The sequence below is a fragment of the Vombatus ursinus genome, unplaced genomic scaffold, assembly GCF_900497805.2.
Source record: "Vombatus ursinus unplaced genomic scaffold, bare-nosed wombat genome assembly UNPS02014786.1, whole genome shotgun sequence".
Lineage (NCBI taxonomy): Eukaryota > Metazoa > Chordata > Mammalia > Diprotodontia > Vombatidae > Vombatus > Vombatus ursinus.
In genome coordinates, this window is record NW_020954564.1 from 34,534,429 (window position 1) to 34,552,462 (window position 18,034).

Genomic DNA, 18,034 nt, shown 5'->3' on the forward strand with positions numbered 1-18,034 from the left:
GGCACTAAGCACTTTATAATTATTATCTCATTTGAATCTCACAATAACCTGGGAAGTATATGCTATTATTATCATCCTCATTTTACAGATGAGGAAACTGAGGCAAATAGAGGTTAAGTTACTTGCCTAGGGTTACATGACCAGCATGTGATACTGAATTTGAACTCAGGTCTTTCTGACTCCAGGCCCAACATTCTATGCATTGTGTGTAGATTTTTTTTTAAATAATGAAATTTAAATAATATAAAGTTTTAGGGGTAAATAGAACTTAGATCAACCCCTCTCTCCAGCCCCTCCTTCCTGCCTTGAAGATTGATAGAACTATTGTCTTAGCATAATGAAGGAAGGCAGCTAATTTGAAAGCAATCCCAGAGTGAAGAAAAAACAAATAAATACGCAGTTTGCATTTTAAAATTTATCTAAAACTTTATACCACCTCCTGTTAACCCTTTCTTGAGCATGAAAAGAGAAAAGGTCATTTAAATTAGGGAGCAACTTAAAAAGGAGTACAATTTAATTAAGGAATGGAAAGGATGATTTACACTGTAGAGGAGTCATTGAGGAGGGACTGCTGGTCTTAGAAATGTATTAGCTGTGTGATCTTAAGCAAGATATCTCAGCTCTGTTTACCTCAGTTTCCTGATCTGTAAAGAGGAAAATAATAATGGTATCCACCTCCCAGGGTTACTATGAGGATCAAAATGATATAATGATTGTGAAGTGTTTATCACAATGACTGGCATATGTTAAGCACTATATAAATGTTGACTATATAGTGTTATATTATGTTATAATTATATACAGTGTTTTTATTTTTATTTCTTTAATTGAATGTAACTGTATACCAGGTTTTAGATACGATTAGTATAAAATGCCAAAGGTGATGATAAAATGAATGATTTTCTATGTAAGATAATTTGGAAATGCATTGAGCTGAACTGATGTCATCTGACTAGCAAGAAGTTTTGTTTCATGTTTTAAACACATGATATTGTGTATGCTATTATCACATTGCTAAATTCTCTTATATTGTGAAATTTGGGAAATCATTGTATCAGAAATGCTGTTAGAAAAACCAATAAAATGAAAGTGAATACACATGGCAGCACAAGATGGAGTCATTGTTCATGACATAGATTCTAATTGATTCTCTTGATTTCCACCCAAAACCAACTCCATTTTGTCCTTAACTCCACCTCATCATGTGCTAACTAGATGCCTGAGATAATTAATTGGGCCAACCAATTGCTGGAAAGCAATTTTGATTTATGCTAAGAAAGTGACTACCCTTCAACCTGGGGATCCCAAGATATACACCAAAATATAAATATTTTCAGCACTTTTTGCCATTGCAAAGGCCTGGAAGCAAAATAAATGTTAGTTGTTTGGAGGACGATTAAAGAAATTGCTATACATGAATCTAATAGATATTTTTATTCCACAAGAAATTATGATTATGAGGAATTCAGAGAAGCATGGGAAGACACACAAATTGAATCAAAGTAAAGTAAGCAGAACCAGAAAGAAATATTTGTTTAATGACTACAATAATGGAAGTAAAAAGGAAAACCTGAAACTGAATACTGTTTGATTATAGTGACTAAACTTGCTCCAGAAGAAAAGATGCCAAAATGCATGTTGTCAGATTTGGTCAATATGTTTTGTCGAACTGCTTCTTGCCAACCCGCTCTTTAAAACTGCCAACACACTCTTTAAAAAATAACCTTACAAGGAAATGGCTTTCTGCATAGATGGACGAGGAAGGATATATTCAGAAATGAAGGTGATGTAGAAGTGAAATATGTCAATATAAACTTTTAAAAGGAATTACAAACGAATAGGCTGACAGGAAACTCTGGGAGGGAGCTTGGGCTGAATATCCTCTTAGAGGTTTGATGGGGAAGGTCCATGAACTGTGATCTCTGGAAGCATGAGCTGATCTTCTTGTAGTCTTTGGAAAGTATCACTGTAGATTCTAGGACTGTCCAGTTCTTTCCTCTTCTTCTGGGGAAGGTAAAGGCATGAAAGCTTAGAGCATCAGAGCTCTAGAGCCCTCTTGATCCTGTTCCAGGAATTATTTTTCAAAGCCCTTGTCCTGTCCTAACCTCCTTATCCTACCCCTCTCTATGTCTTCTCCTTCCCACTCGGCACTGAATTCCAGGGTAGACTCCTTGGGGAAGCACTTTCTAGGGAGACTAGGAGGCACATGCAGTTCTAGAATAGGGGGATCAAAGCCTGTGGACACAGGTTAGAGGCCAAAGGAGGCCCAAGCTGAGGAGGCAGGGGATGGAAGCAGCTCCTGAGGCTGTAGTTAGAAATAGGGAGGAGAGATGAAGGCCAGGTCCCTCTCCCACTAATATTCAATGGTGTAATCTTGTCTATCCTTTCACAACCATAAACACTCCTACTTCTTTTCTTACTTCTGGCCAATTGAAAAATATCCCATTCTACTAGGCCCACCTTGTACTCTCAGTGAAGAGAAAAATTTCGGTCCCGGCTCTGCCACTAACAGACAAATAATTTATCCTTTATGTCCCTCAGTTTCCTTCTTTGTATAATTAAGGACATGAACCAAATTGCTCTCAGGATTATCATTGTGTGTTCTATCTTTGAATGTCTCATCTAGCTCTGGAATTTTATGCTGTACAGTTTAAGGCCCTTCCCTGGTTTGACATCCTATGTTCTAAGATCCCTTCTAGACTTGAAATTCTAGGATTCTGTGATTTTGGGATTATTTCATTCTGACCTCATCTTCCCTTTATCATTCAATCTTTTAGGAAGTCATTCTGGTAATTTATTGAGCCCTGGAGTCTCTGACAGGGGAGATATCAGGACATTCTGAAGGCTTCCAAGAACAGGGAAGGTGCCGCACTTTTCCTAAGACCTCATGTAGTATTACACAGGGCGGAGATTTTAGGAGATGATGTCAGAACTCTTGGAATCATAATTCTTCTGTTCCTTTTACTTCCTGACAGGCCAGTCCACTCACCATCCCTCCATCTAAAAAATATCTTTGAGGATCAGCAGACATTTTCAGAGGGCATTGTCAAAGCCCCTAGACATGGCTGAGGCCTAAAGACTGGCTATTTCTCACTATAATTGTGACTGTGGTCCTGGTTTTCTTTCCTGAGTCTGGACCTTATCATTATGGGACAAAACTGTCCACTCACCTTTATATTCTTCTTTTCCTTATTATATAGATGGTCAAGATGTTGAGTAGCAACAGTGCTTTCAGCCCCAGCAAGACAGTCACAAAGAAGAAAATGGAAATCCCTGGATCTTCTGGACACTGGAGAACTGAGATTGAGCCAAGGGACAAGAGGATCCATTAGATGAGGTGAGTAAGAGGAGTAAAGATAGGTTGAGGAGAGAGCAAGTGGAGATAAGCTGATGCAGAATCCTTCCAGGTCTTCCACTATCTCCATCTAAGCCTGTGATCAGTGCACCCCCTGAATTCCTATAGAATTTCAAAAGGAAGGGATCATAGCATCATGGCATCATGCATCTAAAGCTGGCTGGGCCCTCAGGTACCATCTAGGTTAATTCTCTCATTTTACAGATAAGGTGTCAAGGTCCAGAGTAGTTAGTGATTTGCCCAAGGTTACTCAGAGTTGATTTAAACTTTTGTTGTCTGGTTCCAAGTCCAGGGCCCTTATGTTGGTACTTCAAAGCCTCCCAAGGACTTGGGTTTGGGAGGCTCTAGCTCTGCTACTTTCTACCTGTGTGACCTCTGAAAGTCACATGGCCTCTCTGGGCCTCAGTTTTCTCAGCTATAAAATGAAGAGGTTTTACCTAGATGGCCTGTATGGATCCTTCTAGCTCCAAGTCTATGATCCTATGAATTGCGCTCCCTATCTTAAGGCTCTCTCCCTCTGAACAATTTTGCTGGAAACATCTTCCTAATGTGTCCTCCTGATCCTGGTCTCCCCCTACTAAAAAGCATCCAAAGCTCACCATTGTCTACAGGATAAATCTCCTTTCATTCCAGATCTTTCATGTTGTGGATGTAATCTACTTTTCCAGTCTTATCCTCCATTACTTCCACTCTTGCACACTATAATGCACCTAGTACGATCTCTTCGTTATCCCATGTTGTGAACTTCCCACCTCCTAAATTTTGGCCACATTCTGTCACTATTTAGGATGCTGTACCTGCCTTTCTCCACCTGTCCAAATGTTTCCCATCTTCTAAGGTTGACTTCAAATCTTACTTCCTCCAGGAAACCTTCTCTGACCATCCCAGACCTCATCCAGTGAACTCTCTCTTCTGTAGTTCTGTCTATATAATTTATTTGTCCTTATCATAAGTACTCACATTATTTAACCTAAGTTGTAAATTTCTTTATGTGCATAAATATTTTCTCTCCAATTAGACTGAGAATGTTATTGTTGTTGCTGAGTTATTTCAGTAGTGTCCAACTCTCTGTGACCCCATTTGGGGTTTTCTTGGCAAAGATACTGGAGTGGTTTGCCATTTCCTTCTCCAGCTCATTTTACAGTGAGGAAACTGAGACAAACTGGGTTAAGTGACTTGCCCAGGGTCACACAGCTAGTAAGTGCTTTGAAGCCAGATTTGAACTCAGGAAGATGAGTCTTCCTGACTCCAGGCCCAGCCTTCTATCCACTGCACCACCTTGCTGCCCCACTTTTGAGATGGGGAGGGAGTAACCTTGTCTAATCTATATATATGAAAAGGAATCTTCTCTATGGTATCACCAGAGAGTGATCATTCAACCTCTCTTAGAAGACGTCTTGTATTAGGTAATGGGAGTTCTATCCAACATGATGATTCTACAGCCTCTCCCTCTGGACTCAAATGGGTCAAACCTGTAAATACTATCTAATATGGCCTCTCAGAGAGAGAGAGGGAGTGGACCTTTGTGCCTTGTGTGCTTCACATTTGTCCCAGGGATGGATCATCTGAGGAGGGCCTGGGAGAGAAGAATCCCTAGGAGCCAGAGTCTGGGGGATATGAGACCAGAGAACTCAGAGCTCATAGTGGAAGATAGGATTAAGAGGTAGAAGGAACCTTAGAAAACATCTAAGCCAATTTCCCACCCTTAATTTATTTGACAGATGATGAAACTGAGGCTCAGAGAGTTGCTTTGTCCTAGATCACATTAATAATTAGTAGCAGAGCTGGGATTGGACTCCAAGTCCTCTGAATGCAATCCAATACTCTTTTCAGTACACCATGTTGTCCTTCCCTGCTTTGTACTTACCCACAGAGAGCCTGGTGCCTAACCCAGACTTATATTCTACGTAACTCCCACTATTTTGGTGGAACTTTACACAGTAGTAGACTCCATCATCCTGGGTGGTGATGTTGCTGATGAGAATGGTCATGTTCCTACGTGAGTGGTTCACTCTCTGTGCTCTGGCAGAGGTGTGGTCTTTTTCACTGTATATGAGCCACTGGCCCATTCCTTTTCCCTTGAACCACTTGGTATGCCCATCAAACACATCATTGATCAGCACACAGGGCAATATTGCTGAACTTCCTTGAATCACTGTCAGTGGGCCCCAGGGTTGTTCCACCTCAAAGTCTTTCTGGACTTTTGTACCTGGGACAGAAAAGAGTTCACAGGGGATGATAAAGTGGGGGAAGGCAGGAACACACTGGCAGTTGTGCAGTGAAAGGACATGACTTGGGATTCAGGAAATCTAGGTTCTAGTCTGGACTCTTAATTCCTACCATTTGGAGACATAGGACTTCACTAAAGAGACACTGGACTCCAATAGGAGGATGGGTCCATTTGATCTAGAAGTGTCTATGCTACTATTCCATAGGGATTAAGTCTACTCCCACTCCCAGACCTTGCTGCTCCCCTTATAATTTTGGAAGTGGAATTTCCCCGAAGTCTGGTAAGGAGAAGAGGCATTGGGGATTGGGGAGGAAGAGAGGAAGGAGATCTTTATTTTAGGTGCTAGAAAGATAATTTGGTAACTGAAGAGATGGAGTTGGAAATTTGATGAAGTTTTAAGACTTAGGGACATGTGGAGTAAAAATAAAAAGCCCTTTTACTTCTGGGTCTGATTTGTAATATTTAATCTATCTAATCTCTGCAAAGTAATGGGGCATAGTGTTTAGAGAACTGTTCTTATAACCAGTAAGACCTGACAGATACTGAATGAGTCACCCTGGGTTAGTCTCATGTAACTTCTCAAGGCTCTAGGAAACTTTCTAAGACTGCAAATGCCCACCTACGTTAGAAAATAAAACCACCTTATTTGAGCTTTCCCTATATGCCTCAATTACTAGGCCTAGTGTCTATTTCATATTCCATACTGAAATAATCAGATTGATTCTGTATCACCTTTTAATTGATTTAATTGATCCTATATACAATTAATTGATTTTGTCCTATTACTCCCCAAGTCATGGTTCTTTTTGTCTCCAAACTTAGTTCAGAAATTCAGCTGGCCTGTAATAAGTTAAGTTTAGAAATCCAGTCCTCCTGCTAATCATTGTTCTATTCTTGCCTCAAGGAAATCTATTATCCTTGAGGCGTGCAGATGGGTACCAGGGAGTCTGATCTAGTATCTTTACACCACCAAGCTATCCTTTAAGGATGTCTGGTTTGTTATCCAAAGAAGTCTGGTCCATTATCTCTAACTTTGCAGGTGGACTCAAAAAATGAACATTTCTTAGTCACAGAAGGGAAGGAAGGGGTTGTTGCCAGCCCATAGTTCCCAATTTCCAACAAATCATATTGTCCTTCCTGTCTCAGATCTGTAACCAATCATATTGATTTTGCCATTCATGATGTTGAACTCTTAACCAATCATAACTTGTCCCCTACCTACAAAGTCCTGTTCTTTGTTTTGTGCTTCTCAAAACTATAAAAGAAATCAATATCCCTCATTTGGAGTCTTAGCTTTTCTGAGCAAGCTGAGATCCTATTTACTGGTAATTTTGTGCTTTACTAATAAATGAATCATGCTCAGAATGCTGTGCCTCAGTTTACCTTATTTTGACTGCAACAATACCAGACTCACAGAGATGTGGTTTGTAAAGCATTTGGTAAACTTTAAAGCACTCTTTAACTTATTTTCGATATCTTCCTTTTCACTGACTCATTTCCTACTGCCTACAAACATGCCTATGTTTCCTCTATAGTGGAAAATCCCTCACTTGATCCTTCCACCCCTGCTAACTGTGGTCTTTTTCCTCTTTTGCCCTTTACAGCTAAACTCCTGGGAAAGGCAGTCTACAATAGGCGCCTCCACTATCCTCTCATTTCTTTTCTTAATCCCTTACAATCTGGCTTCTGACCTTATCATTCCACCAAAAAAAAAACACGCTCTCTTCAAAGTTGCTAATGATCTCTTACTAACCAAATTTTCTCGATTCTCATTCTTCATGACCCCTCTGTATTTTTGGACATTGCTGATCACTCCTATTTGATACTTTCTCTGGGTTTTCAGGACACTACTCTCTCCTGGTTTTCCTTCTACTTGTCTGACTGCTCCTTCTCTGTCTTCTTTGCTGGATCCTCATCCAGATCATGCCCACTAACTGTAGGTGTCCCTCAGAGCTCTTAACTGGATCTTCTCTTCTCCCTTTGTACTATTTCACTTGGCAGTCTCATCAGCTCCCATGGATTGATTTACCATCTCTATACTGCTGATTCTCAAATCTATCTTTTCTGCGCCAATCTCTTTGCTAACCTCCAGTCTTACATCTCTAAATGCCTTTCAGACATCTCAAACTGGATGTCCAATAGGCATCTTAAACTCAATATGAATAGAACAGAAATCATTATCTTTTCCCCCTAAACCCTTTCCCCCCATCCCTGCTGCCTTCCCTATTCCTGTAGAGGGCAATAGCATACTCCCAGTCCCTCAGCCTCACATCCTAGTAGTCACCCTGGATTACTCATTATCTCTCACCTCCATATCGTGCCAAGGCCTGTAATTTCAGCTTTGCAACATCTCTTGAATAAGCCCCCTTCTCTCCTTTGACACCATCCCCTAGGCCCCCATCACTGGTGGGTCTGTCTGCCTCAAGTCTCTCCTCACTCCAATCCATCTTCCATTCAGCCACCAAAATGATTTACCTAAAATTCAGGTTAAATCATATCAAACTCTTTCCCCCAATAAACTTCAGTGGCTCCCTATTGTCTTCAGAATCAAATACAAAATCCGCTGCTTGATGTTCAAAGCCCTTTATAACTTAGATTCCTCCTAACTTTCTAGTATTCTTATACCTTGCTCCTCACCATGTACACTTTGATCCAGTGACACTGACCCCCTTGCTGACCCCGTCTCTCAGTTACAGGCATTTTCTTTGGCTCTCTCCCATGCTTAGAACACTCTCCCTCCTCAACTCTGCCTACCATGTCCCTGGCTTCCTTTAAATCCCAACTAAAAGCCTATCTTTTACAAGAAGGCTTTCCCAACCTCTTAATTCTAGTGCCTTTTCTCTGTTAATTATTTATTATTTGTCCTATGTATAGGATTTACCCTACATATAAGATCCTATATATAGCTTGTTCATATATATATTTGTTTGCATGTTGTTTCTCCCATTAGATTGTATGCTCTTTGAGGGCAGGTACTGTTTTGCCTCTTTTTATATACTCAGCACCTAGCACATTGTCTGGCATATAGTACGTGATTAAGAAATGTTGATTCATTGATTAATTGATAGAGGGGGGTAAATTTTATTAGGAATTCCAATTAGGAATTCTTTTTTAGACACTAAAAGATGTCTTCTAGCAGCCAGCCCATCTAGGGGAGATACTGACTGGCATTGTGCATTCTGGGCTTCTCCTCATCCTTTTTCTTTGTATTTGAAACAAAGGTCATCTTCATGAAAACTAGAACTCAGCTTTCTAAAACCTTCCTTGAGTGCCTGTTGCCTCTCTGCCCCTCCAACTTCTACCTAGTTGAGCTTGATGTTTTAAAGAGGATTCCTGGAGAAGGGAGCAGTCAGAGGCAGGCAACCTGCGTCTGCTGCGGCCACCTGAATCTGCTGGGTTGGAGTTAGAGAAGCAGCGATGGAGGCAGAGACTGTGATACTGATGTAGGTGGCAGAGTCATAGCTAGGGATTTTTGTGCCCAGGGAAACTGTCATATACCTCGGCCCAGAAAAGCTTTCAGAATGGCCAAATCAGGGGATGGGGGCAGGGAAATACATTGCCATTTAATGGGGAGACAGAGACCCTGGGAATACCTCCAGTCGTTGGTGAGGAATCTGTATCACTGTGAGGTTGTTGCTGGGTCAGTCACCTTAGGAAGTTGAAGCCACCACCTAGTAACTTCCTATTTTCATTAATTGTTCTTGATAACCAAGTGCTAAGGCCCATTGTTTCTTCACTGTCGCATCCAAAAAGCCTGAACACTGAGGGTTGGGAGTGCTTTGGGGGAGGGGGCAAAGGAGGGTTTGAAGTCCTCACCTGCCTTTCTGGTTCTATTGCTTAGAAGCCTGTGCCCACCTCCTATCAACATTGAGGAGATTGACTAGCCAGGTCAGGGCCAGAATGAGGGTGATCTTCTCTTCCTACTTATAGACCAGGCTAGAACTTATTTAACAGCCTCCACCTTCTTTTTGACATACCCCAGTGTGTTGTTTCTTTTACTATCCTGTCAAGGCCTCTCCTTCCTTAGTAACGTTTCTCACAAATTTCCCACTCTACCTGGGACAAAACCACAGGTGTGCTACCTTACCTCGGGTTCTGGTGGTTGAGGTTACAACTCCCCACTAAAAACAAACAAACAAACAAACAAAATAAGCCCCTCGAATAAAACAAAGCAAAACAAAATCCTCTGGGCCCAGATATACCAATCCTCATTTTACAGAATGGGAAACAGCAGAAAAGGTGCTAACCTGGGAGTCAGGAGACCTGGACTTTGGTCTTGGTTCTAACACTATGGGACCCAGGCACATCACTTTCTTTCTCAGTTTCCCCACCTTTCAAATGAGGGAGTTGTCCTAGAGGGCCTCTATGGTCCTATTCAGCTTTAAGAGTCTGGATGTTCCAAAACCTCTGCTAATTCAATAAGGAATCTTTACAGAATATTAATGATGTCCTGTGAGACAGAGAATATCAGAGCTGAGAGGGACCCTAAGGTATGGAACATAGGATGTTAGAGCTAGTTATGACCTTACAACGCAGAACTGAATTTTAGATCTGGGAGGGATTTTAGAATATAGGACGTAGAACAGCGAGCGAGAAGGGGCCTTGAAACATAGAATGTTCAAACTGGAAGAGGTCTTGGAGATTACATGGAGTCCAACTTGATATAGAAAGAAACCTGAGGCCCTGTGAGGAGTGCCTTGGAGGAACCAGGACTAAAGTCTATGTTTTTTAATTCCTAGCTATATGCTTCTTCCATTAATGGAACTGATTGATGGAATTAAAGAATTTCAGAGTTGGAAGGAGCCTTGCACCATATTACTATGCTATTTTTCTATGTTGCTTTAGGGTTTACAAAGGGCCTTTCTTATAATAGTTCTGGTTGGTATGGACTACAAGCATTATCCCCATTTTATAGATGAGCAAACCGAGTTTCAGAGGGGAAATGATTCAACTAAGGTCACAGCTAGAAATTTAGTGGTAAGACTGAAATGAAGAGTACCTGACTGAGTATGATGCTCTTGTACCACTCAGTTTTGCTCAGAAATTGCCAGGCCTCCCAGTTAAATTCCTCAGATTAGTTTATAACCTGTTGCCACAGACAAAATGAGAGGAGTGATTGTAATCAGAACTGTTGGCTCTCTCTTGCCTGGAGAGCACAAGTCTGTTTGCGACTGCTCCTTCCCATTCGTGTCTGTCTTCTCCCCACCCTCACTTCCTGCCGATATCTAGGCATCTGAGATGGCTGTCTAAGGGATGGATGGATGGAGAGACGGAGAATTTTTCTTTTAGAGCCAAGAAATTAAGTTATTAAATTAAGTAAATTAACATAGAAAGAGAAAGGTACTGAAGGGCAGGGAGATATGATAAATATTGCCCAGAGTGGAGCCTTTACTTCTAGGTCTCTGAGAATCCCATCTAATCAAAGCCTCATGGTGAAGGGTCCTCCCCATCCCCCCACTCTCCACCCCATGGTGAATGATGATTTGGCTACTTCCCTGAGTTCTGCTGAGGCTCAGCATTGTGAAGGGCAGGGTTGGGGGGGGGGTGGAAATTGATAGAAATTGTTTTCTTCTCACTTTCTTCCAGGGATTAGCCAGAGTCAAGGCCTAGCTATAAAGAGGTACTGAAAGGAAGGTATTCCATGCTGATCCTCTAATCCCAGCCATCCCACCCTTGTACCTAATTAGGGTTGGCCATGTGAGCAAAGTAATTTTAATTCAGTATCCCTCACCTCCCTTTATATGCCCCTCTCTTACCTTCTTAGCCTTCACAGGATGCCCATTCCCCATATCCAAGAAGCCTAGAGGTTGGGACTAGAGGGCCCCTCACAAAACTGGTAAGAATCAAGGTCCCAGTCTCTGCCTGCTCCCCATTCTTCCTTTATTCCTCTAAGTTTCAAACTGGCTTCTGTCCTCTGTATTATCCCAGCCACCTCAGGACTCACCCATGCAAACTGAGCCAGTATGTATGGTCAGCAGAATCCAAACCCAGAATCCCAAATGGCATCTATTTGGTGGCCCCAACATTTCCCTGAACTCCAAGGGTGGATCTTCTATTGAAACAAAATAGGGAAGTGGAATGATGTTGAAGTAAGAGCTAAAATTAATTCTTCCAGCTTCCTAATTCCAGGAGGGTTGAGACAGAGAGGGGGATGATAGCTTAGAAGGCCATCTTCCTCTTCTTCCAAGAAGGCCAACTAATTCACTGTGAACTTGGGTAAGTCATTTCTTTTAATGGGTCACAGTTTCCTCCTCTATAAAAAAGGGAGGGATTGGGCTATGATTTCTGAGGCCTCTTCCAGTTGGTATTGGTCCTTTTCAGCTTTATTACTGTAAATACTTGACTCTAGAAGTGGTTGCTGGAATAAATCAAGCCCTCATTTGTAGCGTTTTCCAATTTCTGAGGAGTGAATGCTGACATTGAAAATTTAACATTAGGCTCTCTGGAGCTTGTATGAGCTGACATTGATATCCCTGAACCTGTGTAAATATTTTGTCTCCATTCCCCAGTAGAATAAAAACTTCTTGACTGTATTATCATGCTTTGCACATGCTAGGCCCTTGTTCGTTCATCGTTTTTGAAGAGGAACAATAACATCACAGTGTGCTATCTTGATTTGCCCGTGAATTGGATTTAAGTGAGATAGAGTTGCTCAAAGTCATCAACCTCACTCTTTCTTTCTGAGTCAATTGAAGTCCAGTAGTAAGACAAAAGTCAGGATGACTGGCGATGGCCTGGGATTCAGTAGATCACTTGGTGTTTTTGATGTCTGACCAAACTCTACGCTCTCCACAGTGCCTGCTTCAGCTGCCTTCATAGATGTTGGACCAAATTGTTCTCCTCCATCCATTTTGCTGGGAGAAGTCTTTACATGCTTGTGGTAGACATCCCTCTAGCTTAGAGATGGGTTTGCCAATTACTCTTAACCTTGTTTAGCCCATCTGCCCAGAAGGCTTACCAGGGTGTGGCTGCAGTGCATGCTACAGCTTCTTGGAGTCACAGGTGAGAGCTGGACAACAAGGTTGGATGAGCATCCCTGAAAAAGGCTTGCCCTCAGAGGTCAGAGACCCAGAAAGGAAAATTGATTTGCTGAAGACCATCAATAGTCGTCACATGACCCTTAAGGCCCAAGGACTCCTATTACTTAATGTGAAGTTCAAAGAAAAGACTCTTGACTGAAAGGACAAACTTGATAAGGGCACTGTGGTGGTTGGGAGAGGTGAATAGAGATATCTGAGGCAAGGGTTCTTAACCAGGGTTCACAGACCACCAGGTCCATGGATTAATTTTGAGAGTGGGGTCCTTGAACTGAATGGGGAAAATTTACATATTTATTTCAGTATAATTGGTTTCCTTTGACACTTTTTTTTAAAGATTTGAGTTCCAAATTCTCTTCTTCCCCCTCTCCCTGACCCTCTCCCTGAGATAGTAAGCAGTTTGATATAGTTTTAAAGTGAGCAATCATGTAAAATATTTCCATATTAATCATTTAGAAAGAAAAAAGAAAGAAAGAAAGGAAAAAGTATGCTTTGGTCTGTATTCAGATGCCATCAGTTCTTTCTTTGGAGATGGATAGCATTTTCATCATGAGTCCTTTGAGATTTTCTGGGATCACTGTATTGCTGAGAATAGCTAAGTCATTCACAGTTGTCCATTGTACAATATTGTTGTTACTGTGTACAATGTTCAGCTCCTTCTGCTCACTTCTTTTGTATCAGTTCATGTAAATTTTTACAGATTTTTGTGAAATCATATTGCTTGTCATTTCTTATGGCACAATAATATTCCGTTACAATAGTATACTACAACTTGTTTGGCCATTCCCCAGTTGATGGGCTTCAATGTCTGATTCTTAGCCGCTACAAAAAGAGCTGCTATAAATATTTTTGTATAAATAGGTTCTTTCCCCCTTTGTTATCTCTTTGGTGTGTAGGCCTAGTAGTAATGTTGCTGGATCAAAGGATATACAGTTTTATAGCCCTTTGGGCATAGTTCCAAATTGCTCTCTAGAATGATTGGATCAGTTCACAACTCCAACAATGCGTTAATGTTCCAATTTCCCCACATCTTCTCTAACATTTATCATTTTCCTTTTCTGTCATATTAGCCAATCTGATAGGTGTGAGGTGGTACTCAGAGTTGTCTTGATTTGCATTTATCTAATGAATAGTGATTTAAAGCATTTTTTCATATGACTGTAAGTAGCTTTTATTTCTTCTTCTGAAAACTACATGTTCATAACCTTTAACTATTTATCAGTTGGGGAATGACTTGTATTCTAATAAATTTAACTCAGTTCTCTACATATTCGAGAAATGAGGCCTTTATCAGAGATACTCTGTAAAATTTTCTCCCCCAGTTTTCTGCTTTCCTTTTAATTTTGGTTGCATTGGTTTTGTTTGTGCAAAACTTTTTAAATTTTATATAATCAAAATTATCCAGGTTTATATTTCTATATTTATGCTCTCTATATCTTGTTTGGTCATAAATTCTTCCCTTATCCATAAATCTGATAGGTAAACTATTCCATACTCTCCTAATTTATTTATGGTATCACCCTTTATGTCTAAAGCATACACCATTTTGATCTTATCTTGGTTTGCAGTGTGAGATATTGGTCTATATCTAGTTTCTGCCATACTATTTTTGAGTTTTCCCAGCAGTTTTTGTCAAATAATGAATTTTTGTCCCAAAAGCTTGGATCTTTGGATTTATCAAACACTAAATTACTATGATCATTTACTACACTGTATTGTATACCTAATCTATTCCACTGATCCACCACTCTATTTCTTAGCCAGTACCAGATTTGTTTTTATGATTGCTGCTTTATGATAGTTTGAGATTTGGTACAGCTAGGTTTTCCCTTGTAATGTATTTTATTTTATGTGTTTAAAAGCATCATGCTGAGGGCTCCATAGGCTTTACCAGACTGCCACAAGAATCCACGATATAAAAAAGAGCCTCTGAGCTAGGTATTCCAGGCTCTATTTCCAGAAGAGTCACAACCTCAGAATCCTAAGCCAAAGAGGCTCTCTGGAGTCATTGGGCTAGGAATGCACACAGGACAGGTATTTCAATCTTGATATTAGGCTCTCCCACCCTGGGAGGAGCTCACAGAGAAGACCTTATTACCCTCATGAACTTCATAAGCTCTAAGAGGTGGGAATCATCTGGCCTAATCTCCTACCTTCTGAAGTTTATACCGTATATATGAGGAAATTCCCTCAGGGAAGGCAGGAATCACCTTTTATAGAGATCTTTTTTTGGATCCTGATTCCCTTCTCAATTATTCCTCCCACCTTTCTGTCATCTGTACCTTGCCTGTCACAAGGAAGGGTATAGAATAAGCATCTATCAAATACATGATCTATGAGAGCTGGCCAAACGTCTTACAGCACACAGCAATGAGCAGTAGCCTCATAGCATCCGAGTTAGAGGGCTATTGGGGAGTAGACTAGAGACCTGCTTTGATGATAATTTAATCCTTCAAAAGTTTGAGGAAGCATTCTGGATCTAATTACCACTATCAAGGAGTAACTTTGTGTTATGGAAAAAAGGAGAAAGTTTTAGGGGAAGAGACATAACTACATCCTAGTAATCATGATAATGAAGGAGAGGAAAACTGATTATGATCTAACATGCTCCTAAGATTTTGAGAGAGCTTATTAGAAAGGTTTTTTTTTGTATTGATAGTTTTTTATATCACCTTAATTTCCAAATATAGCCTTCCCATCTCCTTTCTCCAGATAGTCACCTTTTATAATGAAAAACAAAAGAGAGAGAAAAATCAGCTTTAAAAAGCAGCTTAAAAAAACCAGCCGAGTCTGACAATACCAATATTACAAAAACATTACAACATATACAACATTTGTGGGTAGGAAATCCATAGTTCCCTATAAATTGAGAGAGCATATTTTTAAATCATTCATAGAAAGGAGAGATATGATACTTCCATAGGGGAAGTAAGTTCAGGAAGAATGATAAGTTCTCAAGAATGAAATTCTGGATGGGCAGCTAGGTGGCTTAGTGGATAGAGCACTGGGCCTGAAATCAGGAGGACCTGAGTTCAAATCCGGCCTCAGACCAAACACTTGACACTTACCAGCTGTGTGACCCTGGGCAAGTCACTTAACCCCAATTGCCTAAAATAAAATAAAATTTAAAAAAAAGAATGAAATTCTGAAGAAACTGGCAGATAGTATTCTAATGAGCTGGAAATAGGGGAACTTTCAGAGATCAAAGTGGATGCACAAGATTGTACTGAACAACCAGGATATATACATATATATATATATAATATATTATATTATATATATCTGTGTGTGTGTGTGTGTGTGTGTGCGTGTGCACGTATACACACATAGAAAGCCCCAGGCAGGAGCAGCCTTGAAATAGCAGGCCAACACATATTCACCCCGAACACACACACCCATACATACATCCAGACACCAACACAGACACTCACTCTTAAAGATGATCCTACCAACATACACATCTCAGGCATAATCAAAGGTGTTGATACTCCCAGGACCTTCCACCCACCCTTACACACATCCCCTTGAGCATTAAGAGAAGCCAATTGGGGAAGGGGTTGCTTCATGAAAAAGGTGGGGAGGGTGAAGGGAAGAGAAGATAAGGAGAAGAAAAGGAGGGCAACAATATGAGTAATAGCCTCGTAGCTATATACACACATGTACACATGCAGACATATACACATATGTCTGTATGTGTGTATATTTTATTTATTTAGCTAAATATTTCCCAATTACATTAAATTTTTTTAACATGCATTTTTAAAAAATCTTGAGTTCCAAATTCTCTTCTCCCTCCTGCCCCTTCTTTATCCCTTGAGAAGGTAAGTAGTATATCGATTATACATGTGAAGTCATGCAAAACAAATTTCCATATTAGTCAAGAACAACTTAGATTTTTGAAAGGCATATATAGATTTATAATGTATATATGTGTATATATATGTGTGTATATATGTGTGTGTGTATATATATGTATATATATGCTGCTAGAAACAGCAAGGACAGGTGATGATACATGAATCAGTACACAATCATGGCAGGGTGCTTTGAGAATAGGGGCAGAAGGTGAGAAAGCTAAGCATTTGCTGATGCTGGTGAAGAAAGCTAAATACAACAAAAAGAGGATTTTTTAAAAAAAATGTTTTTTTGATGCTGTGTTATAGAAGAGAGAAGAATCAAAGAAGTAAGAGGGCCACTATGGAGTCTGGCTAGAATGATGACAATAAGGAGGAGATGAAAAGAAGACAGACTTGATTCATTCAATTGCTTCTCGGTTTTTTTTTTCCCTAGCAAGAAGAATTCTCTTTGGACAGAAGAGAGAGCAAAATTGCTAAGAGGGAGTTGGAACCCAAGAGAAGTAAGGAGCTAATAAAAGAGCAATTAGCTGCCTTTGATGAATTCAAGTCACCAGAGCCTATGTTCTAGGTTAGTGAAAAAAACAGGATGACTTGATTGCTGAAACATCCTAAGTGATCTTGGAAAGATTATGGAGTGATGGAATACTATTGTGCTATAAGAAATGATGAGTGGGTTGGTTTTAGAAAAGCATGGAAAGATTTGCATGAAATAATACAGAGTGAAACAAGCAGAACCAAGAGGACATTGTATACAATAACAGCAATACTGTTCAAAGAGTAACTGTGAATGACTAAGCTATTTTGAGTAATATAATCATTCAAATAAACTACAAAGGACTTATGAAGGAAAATGCTATCTACTTCCAGAGAAAGAACTGATATATGGAAGAATGTATTGTATGGTTCCACATATATATCTATATCAAATGCTTGCCTTCTCTAATGTGGGGTTGGGAGGGAAAGACGGAAGAAGACAACTTGGAACTCAAAATGTAACAAAAAAAAAAGAAAGATTGTGGAGAATGGCAGAGGCACAGTGGGACTGGAAAGAGGCAAAAGTTGTCCCAGTCTTCACAAAAGGGAAGACAGTAAAGTCTACAAGTTATAGGCCAGTGAAGGATTTAGATTATTGGCAAAATTCTAGAATCTTGTTGGTGGTGGTGGTGGTCTTTCATTTTCTAGAGGACCAACGACATCACAGGGTAATGTCTTGATTTGCACATGAATTAGATTTAAGTGAGGCAGAGCTACACAAAGCCTTCAGCCTCACTCTTGCTTCCAGAGGCATCGAACTCCAGTGGAAAGACACAAGTCAGGATGACTGCGTATGGCCCACGATGCAGTAGATGACCTTAGCATCTTGTAATAAAGGGACTGTTAGTGAGCTTCTACCAAAAGAGGTGGTGATTGAAAGGAACAAAACTGGCTTCATCACAGACATGTCAAATCTGACTAACCTTATTTCCTTTTGAACAAGGTTGGCAGAATCACCTGGTAGAACAAGAAAATGCAATAGACTTAGGTCACCTATGTAAATGATATAAAAGGTATCACA

The 18,034-nt window shown here is 40.2% G+C and overlaps 1 protein-coding gene and 1 long non-coding RNA gene across 2 annotated transcripts; both read right to left on the reverse strand.

Moving 5' to 3' along the window:
* Positions 1 to 1,788: 1,788 nt before the first annotated feature.
* LOC114046903 lies at positions 1,789 to 5,300 on the reverse strand. The gene is made up of 3 exons (XR_003569567.1): positions 5,223 to 5,300; positions 3,171 to 3,297; positions 1,789 to 2,001 (listed from the first exon to the last, which is right to left on the reverse strand). It is a non-coding gene; the product is annotated as an uncharacterized LOC114046903 (long non-coding RNA).
* An 8-nt stretch (positions 5,301 to 5,308) lies between these two features.
* On the reverse strand, positions 5,309 to 11,410 carry LOC114047233 (signal-regulatory protein beta-2-like). Its single transcript, XM_027868023.1, has 4 exons — positions 11,342 to 11,410; positions 9,673 to 9,706; positions 5,355 to 5,564; positions 5,309 to 5,313 (listed from the first exon to the last, which is right to left on the reverse strand). The coding sequence occupies exons 1-4, from the start codon at positions 11,372 to 11,374 to the stop codon at positions 5,309 to 5,311; spliced, it is 282 nt and encodes a 93-aa protein (XP_027723824.1). The 5' UTR covers positions 11,375 to 11,410.
* Between the last annotated feature and the right edge of the window lie 6,624 nt (positions 11,411 to 18,034).